The sequence below is a fragment of the Lepisma saccharinum genome, chromosome 14, assembly GCF_977018435.1.
Source record: "Lepisma saccharinum chromosome 14, izLepSacc3.1, whole genome shotgun sequence".
Taxonomy (NCBI): Eukaryota; Metazoa; Arthropoda; class Insecta; order Zygentoma; family Lepismatidae; genus Lepisma; species Lepisma saccharinum.
The window spans coordinates 37,188,786-37,207,102 of NC_139242.1; the positions used below are offsets into that span (position 1 = coordinate 37,188,786).

Sequence of the window (18,317 nt, forward strand, 5' to 3'; positions counted from 1 at the left end):
ACGATATATAAACCTCTTTGCAAAAAATTAAGAATGGGACAGGTTAGCCAGTATAGGAATATTGATGTATCGGTAAAATTATATCAAAAAGTTAAAGTGCTCCCCTGTGCATAGCACCACGCCATGAAGGCGTATAGGGGGTGTGGGGGTAATGCCCCACACTTTCTTGATCCGGTCTTGAGTGGGGGTGATGTGATCAGCATCATGCCCCTGACCGCCTTTACCCCCCAGGGTTTCCCCCAGGTACCCATGTTATTCGACGCTGGGTGGGCGCCGGGGCCGCTTCCATCGTTAGAAAAGTTCCCGGATTTGAACCGGCCGGGGATCGAACCCGGGACCTTTAGCATGGTAGTCAGACGCGTTACCGACTGAGGCACCGCGCATATCAGATATACTATATATTAACGGCCTATAAATTAATGCAAAATTGCAGCATTTCTTCATTATTTTGACATATATAAACACATAATGCATATGCCTTCTTGTGTAAAGTAAATGTTTAAACAATTATATGTAGTTAACCAGTGATCAGAAGTACAGTGCTATTGCAGGTAGCTAGGAGCTACATTTCAGCTTGGTATTTTGAAGTAAATTTTGAATGTGCTTTATATTCTTTCTTTGCATTAATAGAAAAGACCAAGAAGAAAAGTCACCATGTAATTGATTGATTTGGTTTATTTAACTTTGCATTTCTGCCACTTTTGGCTAATCGGGAAGATGAGGATGAATTATGATGTGATGAAGGGACACATGAAGATTACTCATGCCCAGGCTGCGATTTGAACCTGGGACTTCTGGTGTAGTAGCATGTGTGCTAACCACTGCGTTACAGAGGCTGGCAAAGCTATCATGTAACAGTGTGACAAGTTACTTTTACATTGTGCCTTTTGAAAAACTTATAAATATCTTCTTCACCTTTACCTCATTTAGTCATGGTTGCCACTGATATTTTCATACAAAATGCTGCCTTCATATTTAGCTATTAAAAATGAAATAATTTTACCTATCAAAAGTGTGTTAATATCTACACATAAATAGTCCCACTGAACTACATTTATGCATAGTTGTAAACTTTAATTTGGACAGCATCCTAATTAGCTAAAAACTAGTAACAAGGTACAGATAGTAACATTGCTAACAAAATTGTATTGCATGATGGGTAAAATGATAAATAACAGAACATTACCTAGTAAGTACAACTGCCTTGGGGTTGTTTAATTTTTTTATGCAAAGGAGCAAGTAGCCCAGAGGAGTAGCTGTATGTGTAGCAAAGCTACTTTTAAAATGTAGCATTCTAATCACTGCAGTTAACCCATTCCTACCATCTGGTTACGTGTATTATCAAGGAGGTTAATGATGCATTCACATTCTTCAAGATATACTTGCAATTTTATATTTAATTTGAAAATTTTATATTGTTATTCCATTGGTAGCAAAAGAAGAAAAAAAAACTTCTGTAGATAACTAGTAGAAATCATACACAAGCTTTAAAATAGAAATGTCATCGATCAAGAAACTAAAATGAACAAATTTGTATATACAACAGAAACCTATTTCTAATATTGGCTCAGATACAGTGATGAAGGGCTAACACACAGAAAATTGAGAGGAAGGGGAGACTGTTTGGAACATTCAATTTGAACACATTTTTGGATAAACTCAACAATCTGAGTGCAATGTAAAATTTACAAATACATTTTAAAAATTGTGTATTAAATGAATGAGACCAATTTCTAGACATATCAAGTAAGTTACTTTTCCTGAAATCCTAGAGCATAATTCAAGCACTTCAACATATTCAATACCTCTCTTTTAATTTCAGAATGTTGGATCTGCTATCACACTACAAATCAAAACCATTCATGGTTATACCAGCAATAAAAATATTAACTAAAATTAGAGGGACAAATTAAATACATTGCATTACTACAAATTGTAAAAAAATTAAAGCAGCCTATTCACAGCACAACTACTGCAATTTTGTTCTTGCTTTAGTGAATATAAAGGTATGATTCATATACCCTAATATTGCAAAATAAATTTATTAATACATATTCTCTTTGAGTAAATCTTACTGAAGTCATGAGAAATGATTCATTCTGGTTCTTCACAGAACATTTTTAATTCTATATCAGGTTGATAACATATCTTGGTATTAGAAATTTATTGACAGTTTATAGGTATCAGCGAAACCTTCATAGGCCACATGAGAGATGTGAACCACATGAGAAAATTTCAACCATAGAAAGTGTATAATATTTTCATGAATATCATTAATTAAAGCACTACTATATTATTGACATTTTAGAATAGATTTGTAACTTAAATACATTAATTAAAAATTGACAATAGGACAGTAATTTGGCTAACCTATTTACATGACGTAGGCGATGATTCAAAACAATGGAGCATAGTAATTCACGTAAACCAGCTCGTTTTCTGAGAGAAGCTTTCTCGTAGTAGGAAACTATTGAATCTATAAGTGGTGAAAAATTCACTTCATCTTGCGACCAACATTTGTCAACCATCAAGTAACGAAGAACCTTCAACGTAGATTCTGCATTCTCAGTTGCATCCAAGTTTTCTGCGAAAGAAGACATTGCAAATATAGAACTAACGAAGGAATCTGTCCCTGTTGGCTTGACAAGAACTTAAACAATGATTCTGACAATAATTTTAGATATTTAGTGTCACTTTTCTCTGCCACTATTTGGTTAATTGTGATTATATGAAAATGATCAAAAGGCCATCACACATAACAACCATGCCAAGAATGGAACTGGAACCTGGGAATTTCAGTCTGCCACTTAACACACTCAGGTATGAGCAAGCAAGGTGTCAATGTAATTGAAACTATTCAGACCATCAACCATCCAGACGTGACTGGTATGTCTACAATTACAAAATGCCACATCATACCATACGCAATGCAGTAAATGTGTGGTATCAACAATGTAATATATATTAGATTTTAAAGTTTTAATGCAAATTTGAATAACCACTTATCGCTGGAAACAACTCAAGAATGGAAATATTAATTAAATGTACTTCAAAAACAAGTATGGCATTAATGCGAGATATTGCAACATGTTTTATCATTGTGTAACAACATACACTTGTGTGAACTGTCCAAAACCAGAAAACTTAACATTAGATAAAATTTGCTTGCAGAGTTTAAAAGATTTTGTCATTTATGTGTATATTACATCTGCCATACAACATTTATTTTTATTTTTTATTTTATTGTTTGGACATGGTAAGTGGGCAACAATGTACAATAGGTGAAAATTATTGCATGTTTTTGTTTAACCTGTAAGAATGTGTAAAACAAACAACCTGTAATAAAATACACACTTTAAATGAGGTTTCATTTGAATGTAGGTTTTACCATATCATTTCAAGTTATTAGTGTTTGAAAAAGTTAACACTTTCTGTGCTACTCTTGTTCTAGTGCACCTTTGCAATACATTGCAAAAAAAGAAATGTTGCAACATGGAGTGTATGGGATATAAAGGTTCGAAGGAGAATGTTAAGGATGTAAAAGAAGAACAAACAATAATAAGATTCAGGAGATAATCATGAAAAAATTATAAGCCATATATAGGTCAACACAGTTGGAAATAAAGAGTGAAATTAAGCCAGTCTCATATGGCAGTTAGGTACGTCTTCACTTCATGATCGACTTCTAGCTTCCTTACTTAACGATCGTGTGAGAGCTCTCTCTTATTCAGTTCCCAACAGAATTAGAAACCGTCTCTAAATCCATCGTTAATACTAAAGAACTACCAATCAGAATTGAGGAGCACACTGGCCAGCTGAAGTAGGAAATTGAAGAAGAAAGGCAATATATATTTGACTGTTTATTCAAGGTAACTTAAAGGAGAAAAATATTCGACCAATACAGCTATATAAATGATTGAGGGGAACATTTTATTTGTTGAGTGAAGAGTCTACTCATTATTATTGTTTTAAAAAAATAGTTTTTATGTTTAAATTTCCTACTGTGATACTGTTATTTTACTTTCACAACCGACGCGAATACTATTTTGAAGTAAACACTGAACAGCCACACACGTATGTATGTACTCTCTGGTATGCTGGTTGTAACAAATAGATTGTGCTGTGTGTAGCACCACAGTAAATAAATCTACTAATGTTGCAATGATATATAAATTATGAATTGTAATTAGTTCTTCATGGACTTCAAAGTAAATTTCCAATAAATATTTTAGGAGCAAAGTAGTGTCAATGAAATATAAATATAATATGGTAACAATTTTACAAACACCACAATTTTTGCACTTTGAATGTTGCGAAGTTTATTTAATTTATTTGAGTAGTTCGTATTAGGAAATATATTTCAAAACCATACAAGGTTTTACTGGAAGATGCAACTTCTATCGTAATATACGGGTAATGCAACTTTATGCTAGTGTGTCCGTAAAGTTGTATATCAACTTGAAATAGCATATGTTATATACTCACATTCACTGCCATGGATTACATGTGCTGCATTTTTCAACAGTGCTAATGTTATTATCTTAATAGAAAACATTATTTTCCCTTACCATCTAAGCTTTTGCAGTCACCATTTTTAAATATGTGATTTTAAGGATTGTGTGAGACCCCTTTTGATGCCTTTGCGAATTGAGGATGTAAAAAATCTTATGGTAGTTTCGAGTTGGAGGTGGGTCAGGAAGTGAGAGTACCATGTGAGACTGGCTTTAGAGAAGAATATTGGGGTCATGGAGATTTGGAAGCACATAGGATCAAGATTCTCTTTTTAATTTTTTTGAATCTCCATAAAAAATGTGATTGATTGATTTGGTGATTTAATTCCATTTTATGCACAGTAAGGCTAATTGGGACTGGACCTACAATTTAGTGGGATCCGAACCACTATGTGCCTCCACCGGGAACCCTTGATTTCAAGGCGAGGATGCTACCTAACACTGCGCCATCGGGGAGGCCATAAAAATGTGAGGTTATTGCAGGCATTAACTGAAAGTAGTGGTGGGAACTAATAAATTTGTGGAAAATTTTAGCACCCTAAATGTTTTTAAGTCACCAATAAATGAAGGGTACAGGCAAAAAATAATCTGTCCAGTTTTGGTGAAAATTGAGATTTTGATTTTCTAGGGGTGGTGTACTTACATCCCCACATGCATAATTTTAGGAAAAACACTTAGTCCTGCATAAATCAGCATCGAAAAAATATTCCTCGGCTTCACTCTGTAGAGTTTTCAAAATTCAAATTGCATTCCTGTAAAAAGTTAAAAAGTGGACATTGTTTTTCTTATATACCCTTCAAATATTTCTCACAAAGTTGCTGATGCACTGCCAAAGTGTCATGAAAGGATCACTTACATTCATTTAGGATGTGTTTAACTTAGCAGCTCTTACGATGAAAATATGTCTGCTAAAATAAAAGTTTGATTCTGTTTTAATACATACTTGATATGTAAGATATAACTTTCTGCATTAAACTGGATCCACCAAATTCAACCATACAGCAGAACAGGAAACAGATCAGCATATTTTGCTCAGCACAGTTCATTAAATTCCTTGATGATACAGACTGTCCAGACTTCCTCTTCTTCGACTGCGGCATCAGTGTGTACGGAAATTTTGAAAGAAAGAAACGCTTAAATTCTTCATAGTATTCCCTTCTGAACCATTCAGTCTGAAATTATAAATGAAAACAAATTTTGTGAACAGTCAATGAAATTCTTTTTGCGTGCAACTATTTTCTCAATGGTCCGATGTCACAAATGTGTATCTTTTTCATTTGTAGTTTTTGATAAAGATACATACTTATGCCAATAAGTATCAATAATTCAGAATAAATGTACAGATTGATTGTACATTAATATTGTAGCACAGAAAATTTCATAGTAGTTTGGAAATTTACAATATAAAAGTTCAGTTATTCACTTGAACCATGCAAATTTCATGTATCACCAAGATTTGACCACATATGATCTACTTGCTTAGTGTTTTGACTTGCTTCATGTAACACAGATTTGGGTAAACTGCAGCAGAATAAAATCTGGCAGATTTGTCATTTTTATCAGTTGTAGTGGAATGTTTTTGTACACCTAGTCACTTTATACATGATTAGTAGACCCATCTATGGTCATGTCCCAAAGGTGCAAGATCGTACTTGAAGCAAACATCCTCCAAGAATGGTCTCGCAGTTCAGTCTTGAAGCCTTGGACTGGAAGAGAAAGTGTTTCTACTGCAGTGCCAAATACGATCAGTAGATAAAACTAAGAACACATTGTTTTTCCCACATTATACACACTTGCTTTTCATCATAGAAATCACATAGCATCTTAAATGTTCTCATACTTACATTTTCACACATTAGAAGAACTAACAACATGTGGCCGATTTCAGACTTCCATAAAACAAACAAATGAACAAGTGTAGTATTCAAGCCTGCAACTAGGCATGCTCCATGCTGAGGTCTCGATTGCTCATTTAATTACAGCTTTTGAACATCACTTCAACAAGACAGTACTTCGAGCCTGCTTTTTGGTCTTTTCAGACAGAGCCTCTATTGTGCACAAGTTCAAATTTTGCCTATCAGTACCTAAAATCTTTATAAAAAGTGAACAAAATCCCAAGCGTAGAAACTGTTTTTAAGCCCTCCTGTTGATGTCGCAAAGATATCATTATACCACAACATATCCCCTTGTCATCTTCAGTGGACAGACAAAGACAGCTACAAATTAAAGATCCTCACATGTCTGGTACTTTTCACTCCCTTACGTTTCAATTGTTTATGGAAGTAATTGTCAACCTTCACCATTTCCAGTCTATGGCTAGGTTGTTGCTTACAGATTTATTAAGTGTGTGTGTGGGGGGGTCTGAACTGCACACCGGGTATCGAACACGGGACCTCTCGATTACAAGGGGATTATGATACCACTATGCCATTGGGGGGGAAACCCCCTACTCCTCCCTAAAAAAACACTAAGTTGTGATTTTTGTATATTTAGGAAAGAAATAGGAACAACAAAAAGACAGTTACCATAGTACCCATGTTTGCTTCAGAATCCCACCATGAAATGTATTCCCACACCAGCTGCATTATTTCCAAAACACACTGCAGTACTTCAGCTGCTTCTTCGATAAGAGGACCTGAAAATGAATTTTTACTTTTAGTTTTATTATACATTGCACAAGAAAATCAATGCTGTATAGATTAAAAAACACATCTATGAAAACATAAAATTATTACATTTTGCATCACTTACAAGTTCATCTTACGTTTGTTGCAAGTTTGAGCACCTAAAGAAGCTTGTGTATGTGCAATGGTACAAGGAACACAAAGCGGTAACAACTCAGCCCTAGTTTATTCATAAGCTAGATTCCATTCCTGAATTAGATTGATCAACGATCTGCAAATGTATTAATCTTTTTTCAGGTCTGTTAACAGAAATAAATTCCAAAAATGGAAGTGAAATAGAAGTCAAGACCATTTTGTTTTTCTCCTCTGAACCCATCCCTTTCCACTTACTCCACATCCAGATTTCCTGTTATATTATGGTTAGCAAGTTTTAAAAAATCCTGATATCACATACAGAAAATATGGACAGCCTTTTCCAAATGTTTTCTTCTCGTTCCTGTACACTGTGGAAAAATTACCTAGCATATCAAAATGATTACATAAACTGCATTAATCATGATCTCATTCTCCATGTGACCTTCAGCTCGAATATACTGCACGAGATAAAAGATAATCATGTCGTCAAAGTTGACGTAAATACAAATCTAACCACCAAAAAGTAGGTTCTGGAGTAATCTAGAAATCGATTTTCTAGGGCTGAACCGATACCCATACTCTCGCCGATTCCCACCAATACCAGATACTTTAAAATTGTAATAATTAAAAGTTATTCAAAATACTGTATATATGCATCAATTGACCAAGATTTCTGCTTTAAAATATACAAAAATTATATTAGTATATTAAATTACAATTTATGTCATCATAAAATTAAGTTTTTTCATGCAAAACTGGTACAAAATAAAGATAAATTTCTAATTTTGCATAATTCAGACGCCACAAAAGGGTTGAGAGGTATTCTTGTGAAGCCCGTGAAAGACCAAAATGCTAAAATAGTATCTGCCTGTATCAATCAAATTCCAACCGATACCTTCTGCTACCGATACCACTGGTATTGGCCGATACAGATACATCGACTCAGCCCTAATATTTTCACATAGTAATTAAAAGCTAACCTGTTTCTGATTCTAATACTGACGGTCCCACCTCTAGCCAAGTCTTGAACAACAACGGCATCAACATGTCAATGTAATTCTTCAGGGAGACTTCATCTCTCAACTGATCCACTCTGTCTTCTACCTTCTGACCCATGTGCATGACAGAGAAAATGTCTAAAGAACAACCACTGGCATAGTTGGTGTAGAGGGGAACATACAATGCTTTGTCCTTGCTCCACTTGACTTGTTGCACCTTCTTGGACTTTTGCGTTGAACTCTGTTTATCTTCAAGCAGAGCTTTGAGGAGTTTGTGCAATCGATTCAGTACCTGCACTCTCCACTTTATAGTTGTCATATTGCTATTTAAATTAATGGTGATGACTCGTTCAGAGTTAGAATCCTCCTGCTTTGAAATCTGATCAAGAAAGTTGTAGAGAATTTTGTCTGCATGTTCAGTCACAAGCGATGGAACATGTTTGAGTAAAATATCCATGAAAACCAGTGAATCCTCCTGTATATCTGTCTGTATGTGGGTCATGGCACAATTTAAATACGCAGACAGCAAATCGAAAAATGGAGTAACCTGATGAAGAGGAGCCTGAAATACAGAAGGGGAAAATTGTAAAAGATTGTGAAGTTCTTATTGATTGTAGCACCACAGGCATAGCATTTTTAAAGAATTGTAACTACTGTTATTTCCTATTTTTGTAGGGGGCATCCAAAAAGTCACTCAACCAAGAATATGAAAGTACGGAATGCTTGTACAAAAAACTAACCTAGTTCAATTTTTGTACAATAAATTTGAACTATTTTATTTAATCTGGGCATTGATTGAATAACATATATGTTGGGCACACCTGGTACTGCCCCCTGACATGACCAATGTTGCCAGTACACCTCGTAATTTTGAAAAAATTCTTTTTTATGAATGTCATAATTAACACAAAAACAATAAACCACAGGAGGGTCAATCCATATGAAGTGGTACAACATGGTTGCTTGACCATTTTTAAAAAAGTTTATTTTTTTATATTTTGTGTGGTGTGAGCCTCACATGTTGGCAGTTCAGAACCACTGTTATTTTATTTTTACTATCACCAATCTGAAGATGGCGGACATTTCTTTATCATGGCGTGAGTCATTTTCTCCATTCGTAAGCATCAGTGGCCATTTTTTTTATCTCAGCTCTGGTAAGTCCTACGACAATGAGACAAAATCTGTGATGTTAAGCACATTATAGGCTACAATTATATTTGTGTGTAATTTTCTAAATATTATTCCTTCATAATAAATTTTAAGGTCAAAATTGTGTATTTTAATTGCTCAAAATTACATTTTTGAACATTTCTTTTAGGGGGGAGGCAGTTTGTTTGACACTTGAAATTTTTTGTGCAAGTACCTGTGTACCAATAGTGTGTGTCAAAATTATTTGAAGCATGAGATTTCAATCCTTTTTTTCTACAGGGTCATAAACATGTACTTTTTGTTAAAAAAATTTCCAAGTTCAGGGTTAAATATCTCAGTAAAAATTTTGAGTGAGATTCAATTGGTTCAAGAGATACAAAACTCGTGAAAAATTCAATATTTTGCACTAAATATGGTATGCCTAATTTCATTTCTTATTAACATTTTGTATTAAAATTCTGCAAACTGTAATTTGGAATGCCAATCAACAACATTACAATCCTGAAATGGCTCTGCAATAAAGTAAATATACGAGTGCGTGCTGAAAAGTAAACCTTCCTATGATTTTATTTTTTGTTACCTTGTAAATGCATTTTGGATTTTGAGTAACCATACATTGAACTTGTAAGACTTTACGCTTCTCCATTGAAGGTTTCAAACTTCTATCGCCAGGGGGTGCTGAACTATAGCGATGAAAATGGCAGCATGTAACCATGCAATGTTGGTGTAGCGCCTGAAGTAGTGTGTTGTTATCGAGTTTCTAACCGCAGCAAATGTGCTACAAATTGACATTCATCTGACACTGAAGGCATTTTATGGGGATGAATGCAGAACAAGATTCCGATGACCTCCATCAGTTGCAGTATGAGTTCTTCAACTCCATTCTCTCACATATGCACTTGTATATACACTTTATTGCAGAGCCATTTCAGGATTGTAATGTTGTTGATTGACATTCCAAATTACAGTATGCAGAATTTTAACACAAAATGTTAATAAGAAATGAAATTAGGCATACCATATTTAATGCAAAATATTGAATTTTTCACGAGTTTTGTATCTCTTAAACCAATTGAATCTCAAACTCAAAATTTTTACTGAAGTTACTTATCATGGAGTACTGTATTGTGTACAAATTTCAGATTTTTAAACAACTGCCCACCAGAGATATTTAACCCTGAACTTGGATTTTTTTTTTTAAACAAAAAGTACATGTTTATGACCCTGTAGAAAAAAAAGGATTAAAGTCTCACGCTTCAAATAATTTTGACACACACTATTAGTACACAGGTACTTGCACAAAAAAATTCAAGTGTTAAACAAACTGCCTCCCCCCTAAAAAAAATGTACAAAAATGTCATTTTGAGCAATTAAAATACACAATTTTGACCTTAAAATTTATTATGAAGGAATAATATTTAGAAAATTACACACAAATATAATTGTAGCCTATAATGTGCTTAACATCACAGATTTTGTCTCATTGTCGTAGGTCTTACCAGAGCGGAGATAAAAAAGTTGCCGCTGATGCTTACGAATGGAGAAAATGACACACGCCATGATAAAGAATGTCCGCCATCTTAAAATTGGTGATAGTAAAAATAAAATAACAGTGGTTCTGAACTGTCAACATGTGAGGCTCACACCATACAAAAAAAAAAAACTTTTTTAAAAATGGTCAAGCAACCATGTTGTACCACTTCATACGGATTGACCCAGTAGGTACTTTTCATATTCAGTAATGCGTTGTTCATAATTGTGTAAACATAATCAACTTTCAAAATTCATCCATAATTTTACGAGTACAATTTCAAATACTCTCTCTTGACCAGTCAAGATGTTATTTCCTGGTGCATATTGCATGTAAAATATGGATACTTGGTATTTATATATCAGAACACATGCGACATCACTCGCAAGATTATTACTGATCTGTGTAGAAAAACAACAACTTTGGTGTGGATATTGATGGAGTGAAGCAGATATCAACATTAATATACAAATCAATGGCAACTGGATACAACCTTCAACTTCTGAAATATTTCTACACTGGAAATTAACTTGGAAATCCCTTCATTATGACATTTTTTGGGGAGTCAATACAATTTTATTGTACGGTGTTGTACATAATCTTGTTATACTGATATCTAGAGGCATGCATATTTAGCTTTTGACAGAAACGTGGAATGTGAAATAATATGTGGCAATGTTCATTTTTCATGGTTTTGAAAGGTGCAGTTCATTATATTAAATGAACTGCAAAATACAAAATAAGCTCCAACACACGAAATTTCGAGATTATTTACTGACAACACTTTCTGAAGCTGAATTATCCTGCAAGTTATGCAAAAATGCAGAAAATTTGTTAATTCTGCCGTAAAAATTTGAGAACAAAAATGTAGTATTGTACACAGGAATAAATTGAACAACCCAATGACTGCATAAAAGTGCTATTAGAAAAGAAATGTTTATTTTCTGTAATAAGTATAGTTTTCAAATCAAATTTGGGATTTTATTCACCATTTTAACACTGAAATGCCATTTTACATATTACTCATGATCCCGAAACTTGCCCAGTTTTTGTACAGAAATCGTTCTCTCTTATTCACCATAAATATGTATGATAATGCAAGAAAATTCCATAGGCAATTTGAGATTATCTTACACTGCAATAACACCAGAATTTGAAATAACGCTTGTTAACTTTGCAAGATTAAGTTTCAACTACTGCTACGAGCTCACACTGGAATTAGAATTTGCAATAGTAAATTTAACAACTTTAATGATTCATGCAGATCATGTACCCTTACATCCAAACACATCACCTTTAACTTAATGCTAAGAGTTGCTGAACCCAGTGATATACTGCTATTCTCTACGAGCACAAGAAAGAATCACAGTCATTTTTCATGTTGCAGATAACCAGCAAGAAGAAGAAGGTGTTAGAAAGAGTGGAAAGGACAAGAGAGAAAGAGGAGAGAAGAAGGAAGAAGAATGAAGGAAAAAGCGTGTGAGATAAAGAGTCCAACCACATTCTAGATGGAAGAAAATATGTTTAGCCTTTTAGGTGAAAGTAATGTTGACAAGGGAAAGCCACCTGCTAGAATGTTCCAGAACAACTTTCTAATAGTCTGGAGGGGAGTAATGTTTGTGTATATATATCGTCCTTTTTTGTACCTTGTTACATTTGTACTTGGTGCAGAGTCTGAAGAAGACCTTGCTAGAAGGTTGAAACGTTACGTTTAGTTTATGTTTTATAATAAAATAAATTTCTGCCTTGGTCAGCGTATTGAGATTTTCTGACCAACTAAACAAACATAAACGGTACTTCCTCTCCCCCCTCAACAATCCAGGTGTCTATGATGGTGAATGCGAGTGCAAGGCTCATTACATCGGCAGATCCATCAGGCCCATCAGTGAGAGAATTCAGCAGCACCTATCAAATGCAAAAACTGCCCAACCCACCATCAGACTTGCCAAGCATATCAAATTCCACAACCATAAAATTGAGAAAGTACATGTCAAATACAAAGCACACACTCTGATAGACCCAAAAATTAAAGAAAACACATGCCATCATGCACTACAACCATGAACTGAACATAGATAGTGGTCAGGCACAACACTTCTGGCTTCCGTTACTGCAGCAATTAACACCTGTGAACGCAGACATACAGGCAACAGCTGCACACCTAGCGGCGATTTAGGGGGGGGGATGTGCCAAGCAACAACATGACGAATTTCAACGAGGATGGTGGGTGGCAGTGGCTACCGAAATTAATAGAAAATAATGTAGAACAGCTTTGCGGAAAACGTGAGTGCCTTAATTGAATATATTGAAAAAATTGATATCAAAAGCTGTTAACTCAAAATATTTTCATATCTTTCTCTTCAGAATTGCTAGTTGTGACTTAGGCAGCTAGAGGGAAGTGACATCGAAAATGGCGTTCACCCAGCAGCAAAGAAGCTGGTGTGTGTTACAACTTGCTAAAACAAGCCGTGTTGGGAGAATGGAGCGTGCATTTAAACGGAATTTTGATGTTGATCCACCAACACACAAATACATTTTGAAGTGGCATAAAACATTTGTGGAGAAAGGGTGCATTTGTGATCCGTCCGTCTCTGAGGAAATTGTGGAACATGTGCTTATCGCACAGCCCGAGGAAATCAACACATCAAGCTAGCATGCGCCACAAACAACCATAAGCAAGATTTTACGGTTTCACCCGTACCAGCTGCAATTGGTTCAAATGTTATATCCACAAGACAAGGTAAAGCAACATGAGTTTTGCGAGACTATCCACACTTTAATGGAGGATGAGGACACCTTTCTGATAAAGATCATTTTTAGTGACGAGGCGACCTTCCACTTGAGTGGAAAAGTAAACGGACATAATGTTAGGATCTGGGGAAGCAAGCATCCGCATGCCACTCTTGATGTGGAATGTGACTAACCCAAGGTGAATGTTTTTTGTGTAGTGTCAGAGCGTCGAGTGTACGGTCCGTTCTTCTTTGAGGAGCCAACAATCACAGGTGAAAGCTTCTTAACAATGCTACGTGACTGGTTAATTCCTCAACTTGCTGCAGAGAGAGGTGACTACATTCTACAACAAGATGGAGCGCCCCCACACTGGCATCAATCTGTGTGCAGCTTTCTGAACGACAACCTCCCACACCGATGGATAGGACGAGCTGGACCCAAAGATCAAAATCTATGCAAGTGGTCCCCACGATCACAGTACATGACAGTTTGTGACTTTTTCCTTTGGGGATTCGTGAAGGACCAGGTCCATGCACTTCCACTACCCACAACTCTGAATGATCTCCAGGAACGCATCAGTGCAGCTGGATTACCGTCTCGATGTTTCCCACATAACAGGTGGCGTGCACATTGAGTGATTGTAATTCCAATGAACACCACCAAAAACTTTATGAGTTTTTGCAACTAGTGTGAACATTTCCGCAGAATATTACTTTTGGTATTAAAGTTACACCCTTTCAAAACCAGGGACTGTATTTGTGCTCACCCTGTATATTAAATTCATTGTCATAACACAGTGTATTTTCCTCACATTTCAGCATTCAGAAAATAAGAAAAAGAAACATTAGCAAACTTCTAAATGCTACACAATTACATCCCATACTCACTCGAGATAACAACAATTCAAGCATCTTTAATGCATCTTTGCGAACACTTCCATCTTTATCCACAGTAACTTCACCAATTGCTTCTATCATAGCTGATAAATTTGTAGATAGAACTTCTGGGTAGTTTGTGACAAGTTCCTTCAAGCCATTCAATCCATGCTGTCGGACATTTGAGTTATAATGATGGAGATGAGCCAGCAATTCCTGAAAGAAAAACGGTACTATTTGAGATTTAATTTTTGGGGATTTTTTCCCCCAAAATATCAGTGATCTGCTTGGGTGAAAGTAATTCATACGATTTTAAATATTTCCAAATGGTCTATGTAATTTTATGGTTAATAACAACACTGAGCATATTAAAGAATCTCAGCCTACAATGATCTGTATTTTTAACCCAAGACAATCATTCTGTGACTACTCTCTCACTAATCTGGCACATGGACACAACAAGTTAACCCAATGTACCGCCTTGAGAATTATGCTTAATTCTTTTAATCAACATATTTCGATGTTTTACGTAATATAAAATTGGTTCCAGCATGTGGAAAACACAAATAACCGAAATATTTGATCCCAAAGTATGGCCTGCGCAAGTTAAAACCTGCCATCTCTGAGTACTTTCTTATTAGTAAAAACAGTTTGTATGTACACTTCGCAACATCTTATTTGACTGCCCCGAAAGAATTCTAAGTCCCGAAATCATAGACTTAGCTACATTGCACTTCAGCTCCAGGTGAGAGTAGCCAACTTTGAGTAGGTTCTTCCACTAGACGAAAAACGCTGCGGTGATAGATTTTCATTTAACACTTTCCATGAACTTAGAAACTATAAACCGTTATTATAATACACAATCAAACAGAAATTATAAATTGGAAAAAGAACCTGGAAGGATATTTATGATTCTGCTTGCTCGACTTGAAATTTGGGGGGGGGGGGGGGGTTTGAAACACTGAACAGAGTTTTTCTCCACCTGGAGGAAATTGTCATCTAGTTTGTGCAGAAATAAGCAAATCTGTGAGGAGTTATGCGACATTTTATTTACAATACCATGCATAATATCGAACAGTTCTCAAAAACATATATTTTACACAACTTGTCGAGAAAATGTGTTTGAAACAAAGGAAGTTGGGAGTCTTCATAAACGTCAACATGTTTTTAAGGGTATAATGTCATTAAGTTAACGTAGAGCAGTTGGTTAGGTGCTGCTATCCTTATTTTTCATCAAGCGTAAAAGGTCGCGATTCAATAAGAAACTACTAATAAGTATTTATATAGTGAGTGACAAACAAAAAATTCAAAACCTCATAATGATCGTTAATTCCTCACTGCTTTGTATCTAAAATGGTTGTCTTCTTTGAACAGAAAGTACGAGTATCAGATATATCCCACCCTCTCCTCTTTCTTTTTTCTTTTTGTTTGCTGAACAGATACCGTTGATATTAGAATATTTAAAAAATGAATACGATGCACACTTGAGGGACGTCCCTTCTGCACATATTTCCCCTTAGAAGTTGGAGATTTCCAGGATTTAAAGTTAAAACTTTTCTTTTTAGTTATTGTTCATATGTTGTGTTAACACACACATCGTGATTAATTCACAAATCACATATATGTATTCAGGATGCAAAATGTAATGTTATTTAAGTTATGTATTGTTTGTTCTTCACTGACACCTAAAATATTGATTATTTGATTTCGATATACTAAAAAAAGATACACAGTTATGTTAAGTAGTGATGTAGTGCAGTACTGTAACGAAGGAGAGCGTTTAATGAGTTCAAATTGCTAAGATTGGTAATTTTATGTTCGTTCCTTCGTAATGACTGTTGTCAATCCCCTCACCACCATCTTACCATGCATCTAAAACTAATAGTAAATCGCTAATTAACATAAATAAATTGTTATTGCGACGAAGGCCGATTCAATAAGAAACTACTAATAAGTATTTATATAGTGACAAACAAAAAATTCAAAACCTCATAATGATCGTTAATTCCTCACTGCTTTGTATCTAAAATGGTTGTCTTCTTTGAACAGAAATTACGAGTATCAGATATATCAAACTTTCCGCACTAACTTTGCAATATTCAAAACCACCATTACAGACTTAGCTCTATGTAACTTGATTCTGCGCATTCCACGTGGCATGTGACTTCCTCCTATCATCGAAATAACTTTCTCTTTCCTTTCCTCTCATGAAATAGAGAGACCAATGTTAACTTCTTAGCACAGTGGATAAACTTTACACCCAACGATATACTCCTGAAAAAAATCCTGCCTAGGTGGAGAATCGAACCTACGACCTCCTTCGTAAGAATCAAGCACTACCTCTTCTCCAGGTAGTTCATGTTAAAATTTGCTACCAGTTTGAAGAAACCAATTCACACATAATGTCATATCTATAATTTCCTCATGGCAATTTTCATGAGGAAACGAATTCAGATAAAATCGAGAAACGCTGAAAGGGAAAAATGATGAACATGTCTATTGGTGTTTTGTCATATTTTGTAAATTGTGTAAAAATTCCGCGTTTTGAACAAGCAATCGTTTAGTTACGAAGTATTTTGTTGTTTGTTTAAAGTAGGAACAGGAGAGCGAAAAGGAGTCATTTGAACCAGACCCCGTTTGACAAGAAACTTCAGCTTTTTTCCAAAGACTGTATGAAAAGAGAGAGGAACGTATGAAATATAAAATATGTGTGAAATTAAAACAATGGAAACCTTGAAAGATAATACTAACGAACTTCGAACTATGAAAAACATATTTTCGTGGTGGAAAACTCCAAGTTATATTTGAAATATGAACTTGATGTTTTTCTTTATTATGAAGTGGAGATATGGGACGATACGATCCCTCAGCAAGAAAATTTTAAGTAAGCTACCTCCAACTTTTTCAATGGTCATAATTACTAATTAGGGTCCGGAAGTTGATGAAAAATCAACTTTTTTTCTGACCCTTAAAAACAATGCTAAACCTGATAACATGTCCGTTTCCCTTCAGTTAGAGCCGGAAAACACTTTCTATTTTACATTTTTTTTTCATTTTTCGGCCTTTTTTGGCTTTTAGTTTATTTGTCAGTATTTGTAAGTTTTTGTTACATTTTTACTTATTTTTGAGGTTTATTTTTCTCCTCCCCTGTTGTTTCGTGCATTTTAAATGCATTTACTAGTAAAACTTACATATTTAGATTTCTTGACATGGTCCTTTTAGCAAATTCACCATCAATCGAAAATACGGTCCATGGAAAAGCATAATATTATTCTTAACTGAAATGTTTGGCAATGGATTAAAATACTTTGTGTGAAGATCCACTTTGAGGTTCTTTTTCTGGATACTATTATCGCTTTAATCTGTAGTTTTAAAGTAAAATTAGTCGCAATATTAAATGCAATTACACTCTGGTATACGCGAAGCAGAACTGTATTTTCGGATGCTGGCCGACTACAGTATCATAGAAGGCCCACTCTGAAAGGAGATGAATTGGTTGATTTGGTGTTTTAAGTCAACTTTATGCATAGTAAGGCTAATCGGGACTGGACCTACAGTTTAATGTGGGATCCGAACAGAGTGCATAAAACAACGTGAACCGTGTGGTGTAGGGTGATCGTTTGCTTATGGAATGCAAGATCATGGGTTCAAACCTACTTCTTTGCAAAATCTTTTTCGGGAAGTAAACGACTTTGGACGAGAATGCTTATCTACGTTTCTTGGATATTTCCGTGATATTTATGCGATTTATGTCCAGCATTTCC

At 35.1% G+C, this 18,317-nt stretch overlaps 1 protein-coding gene across 1 annotated transcript in view; it reads right to left on the reverse strand.

The window, feature by feature from the left end:
- Positions 1-18,317, reverse strand: part of LOC145998796 (testis-expressed protein 10) — a 38,414-nt gene that overhangs the window by 8,177 nt on the left and 11,920 nt on the right. The window contains exons 3-7 of the mRNA XM_083135399.1: positions 14,566-14,769; positions 8,251-8,830; positions 7,037-7,146; positions 5,455-5,683; positions 2,371-2,584 (exon numbers count right to left, since the gene is read on the reverse strand). Coding sequence (XP_082991525.1) covers positions 2,371-2,584; positions 5,455-5,683; positions 7,037-7,146; positions 8,251-8,830; positions 14,566-14,769 — 1,337 coding nt within the window. The remainder of the gene's footprint in view (positions 1-2,370; positions 2,585-5,454; positions 5,684-7,036; positions 7,147-8,250; positions 8,831-14,565; positions 14,770-18,317) is intronic.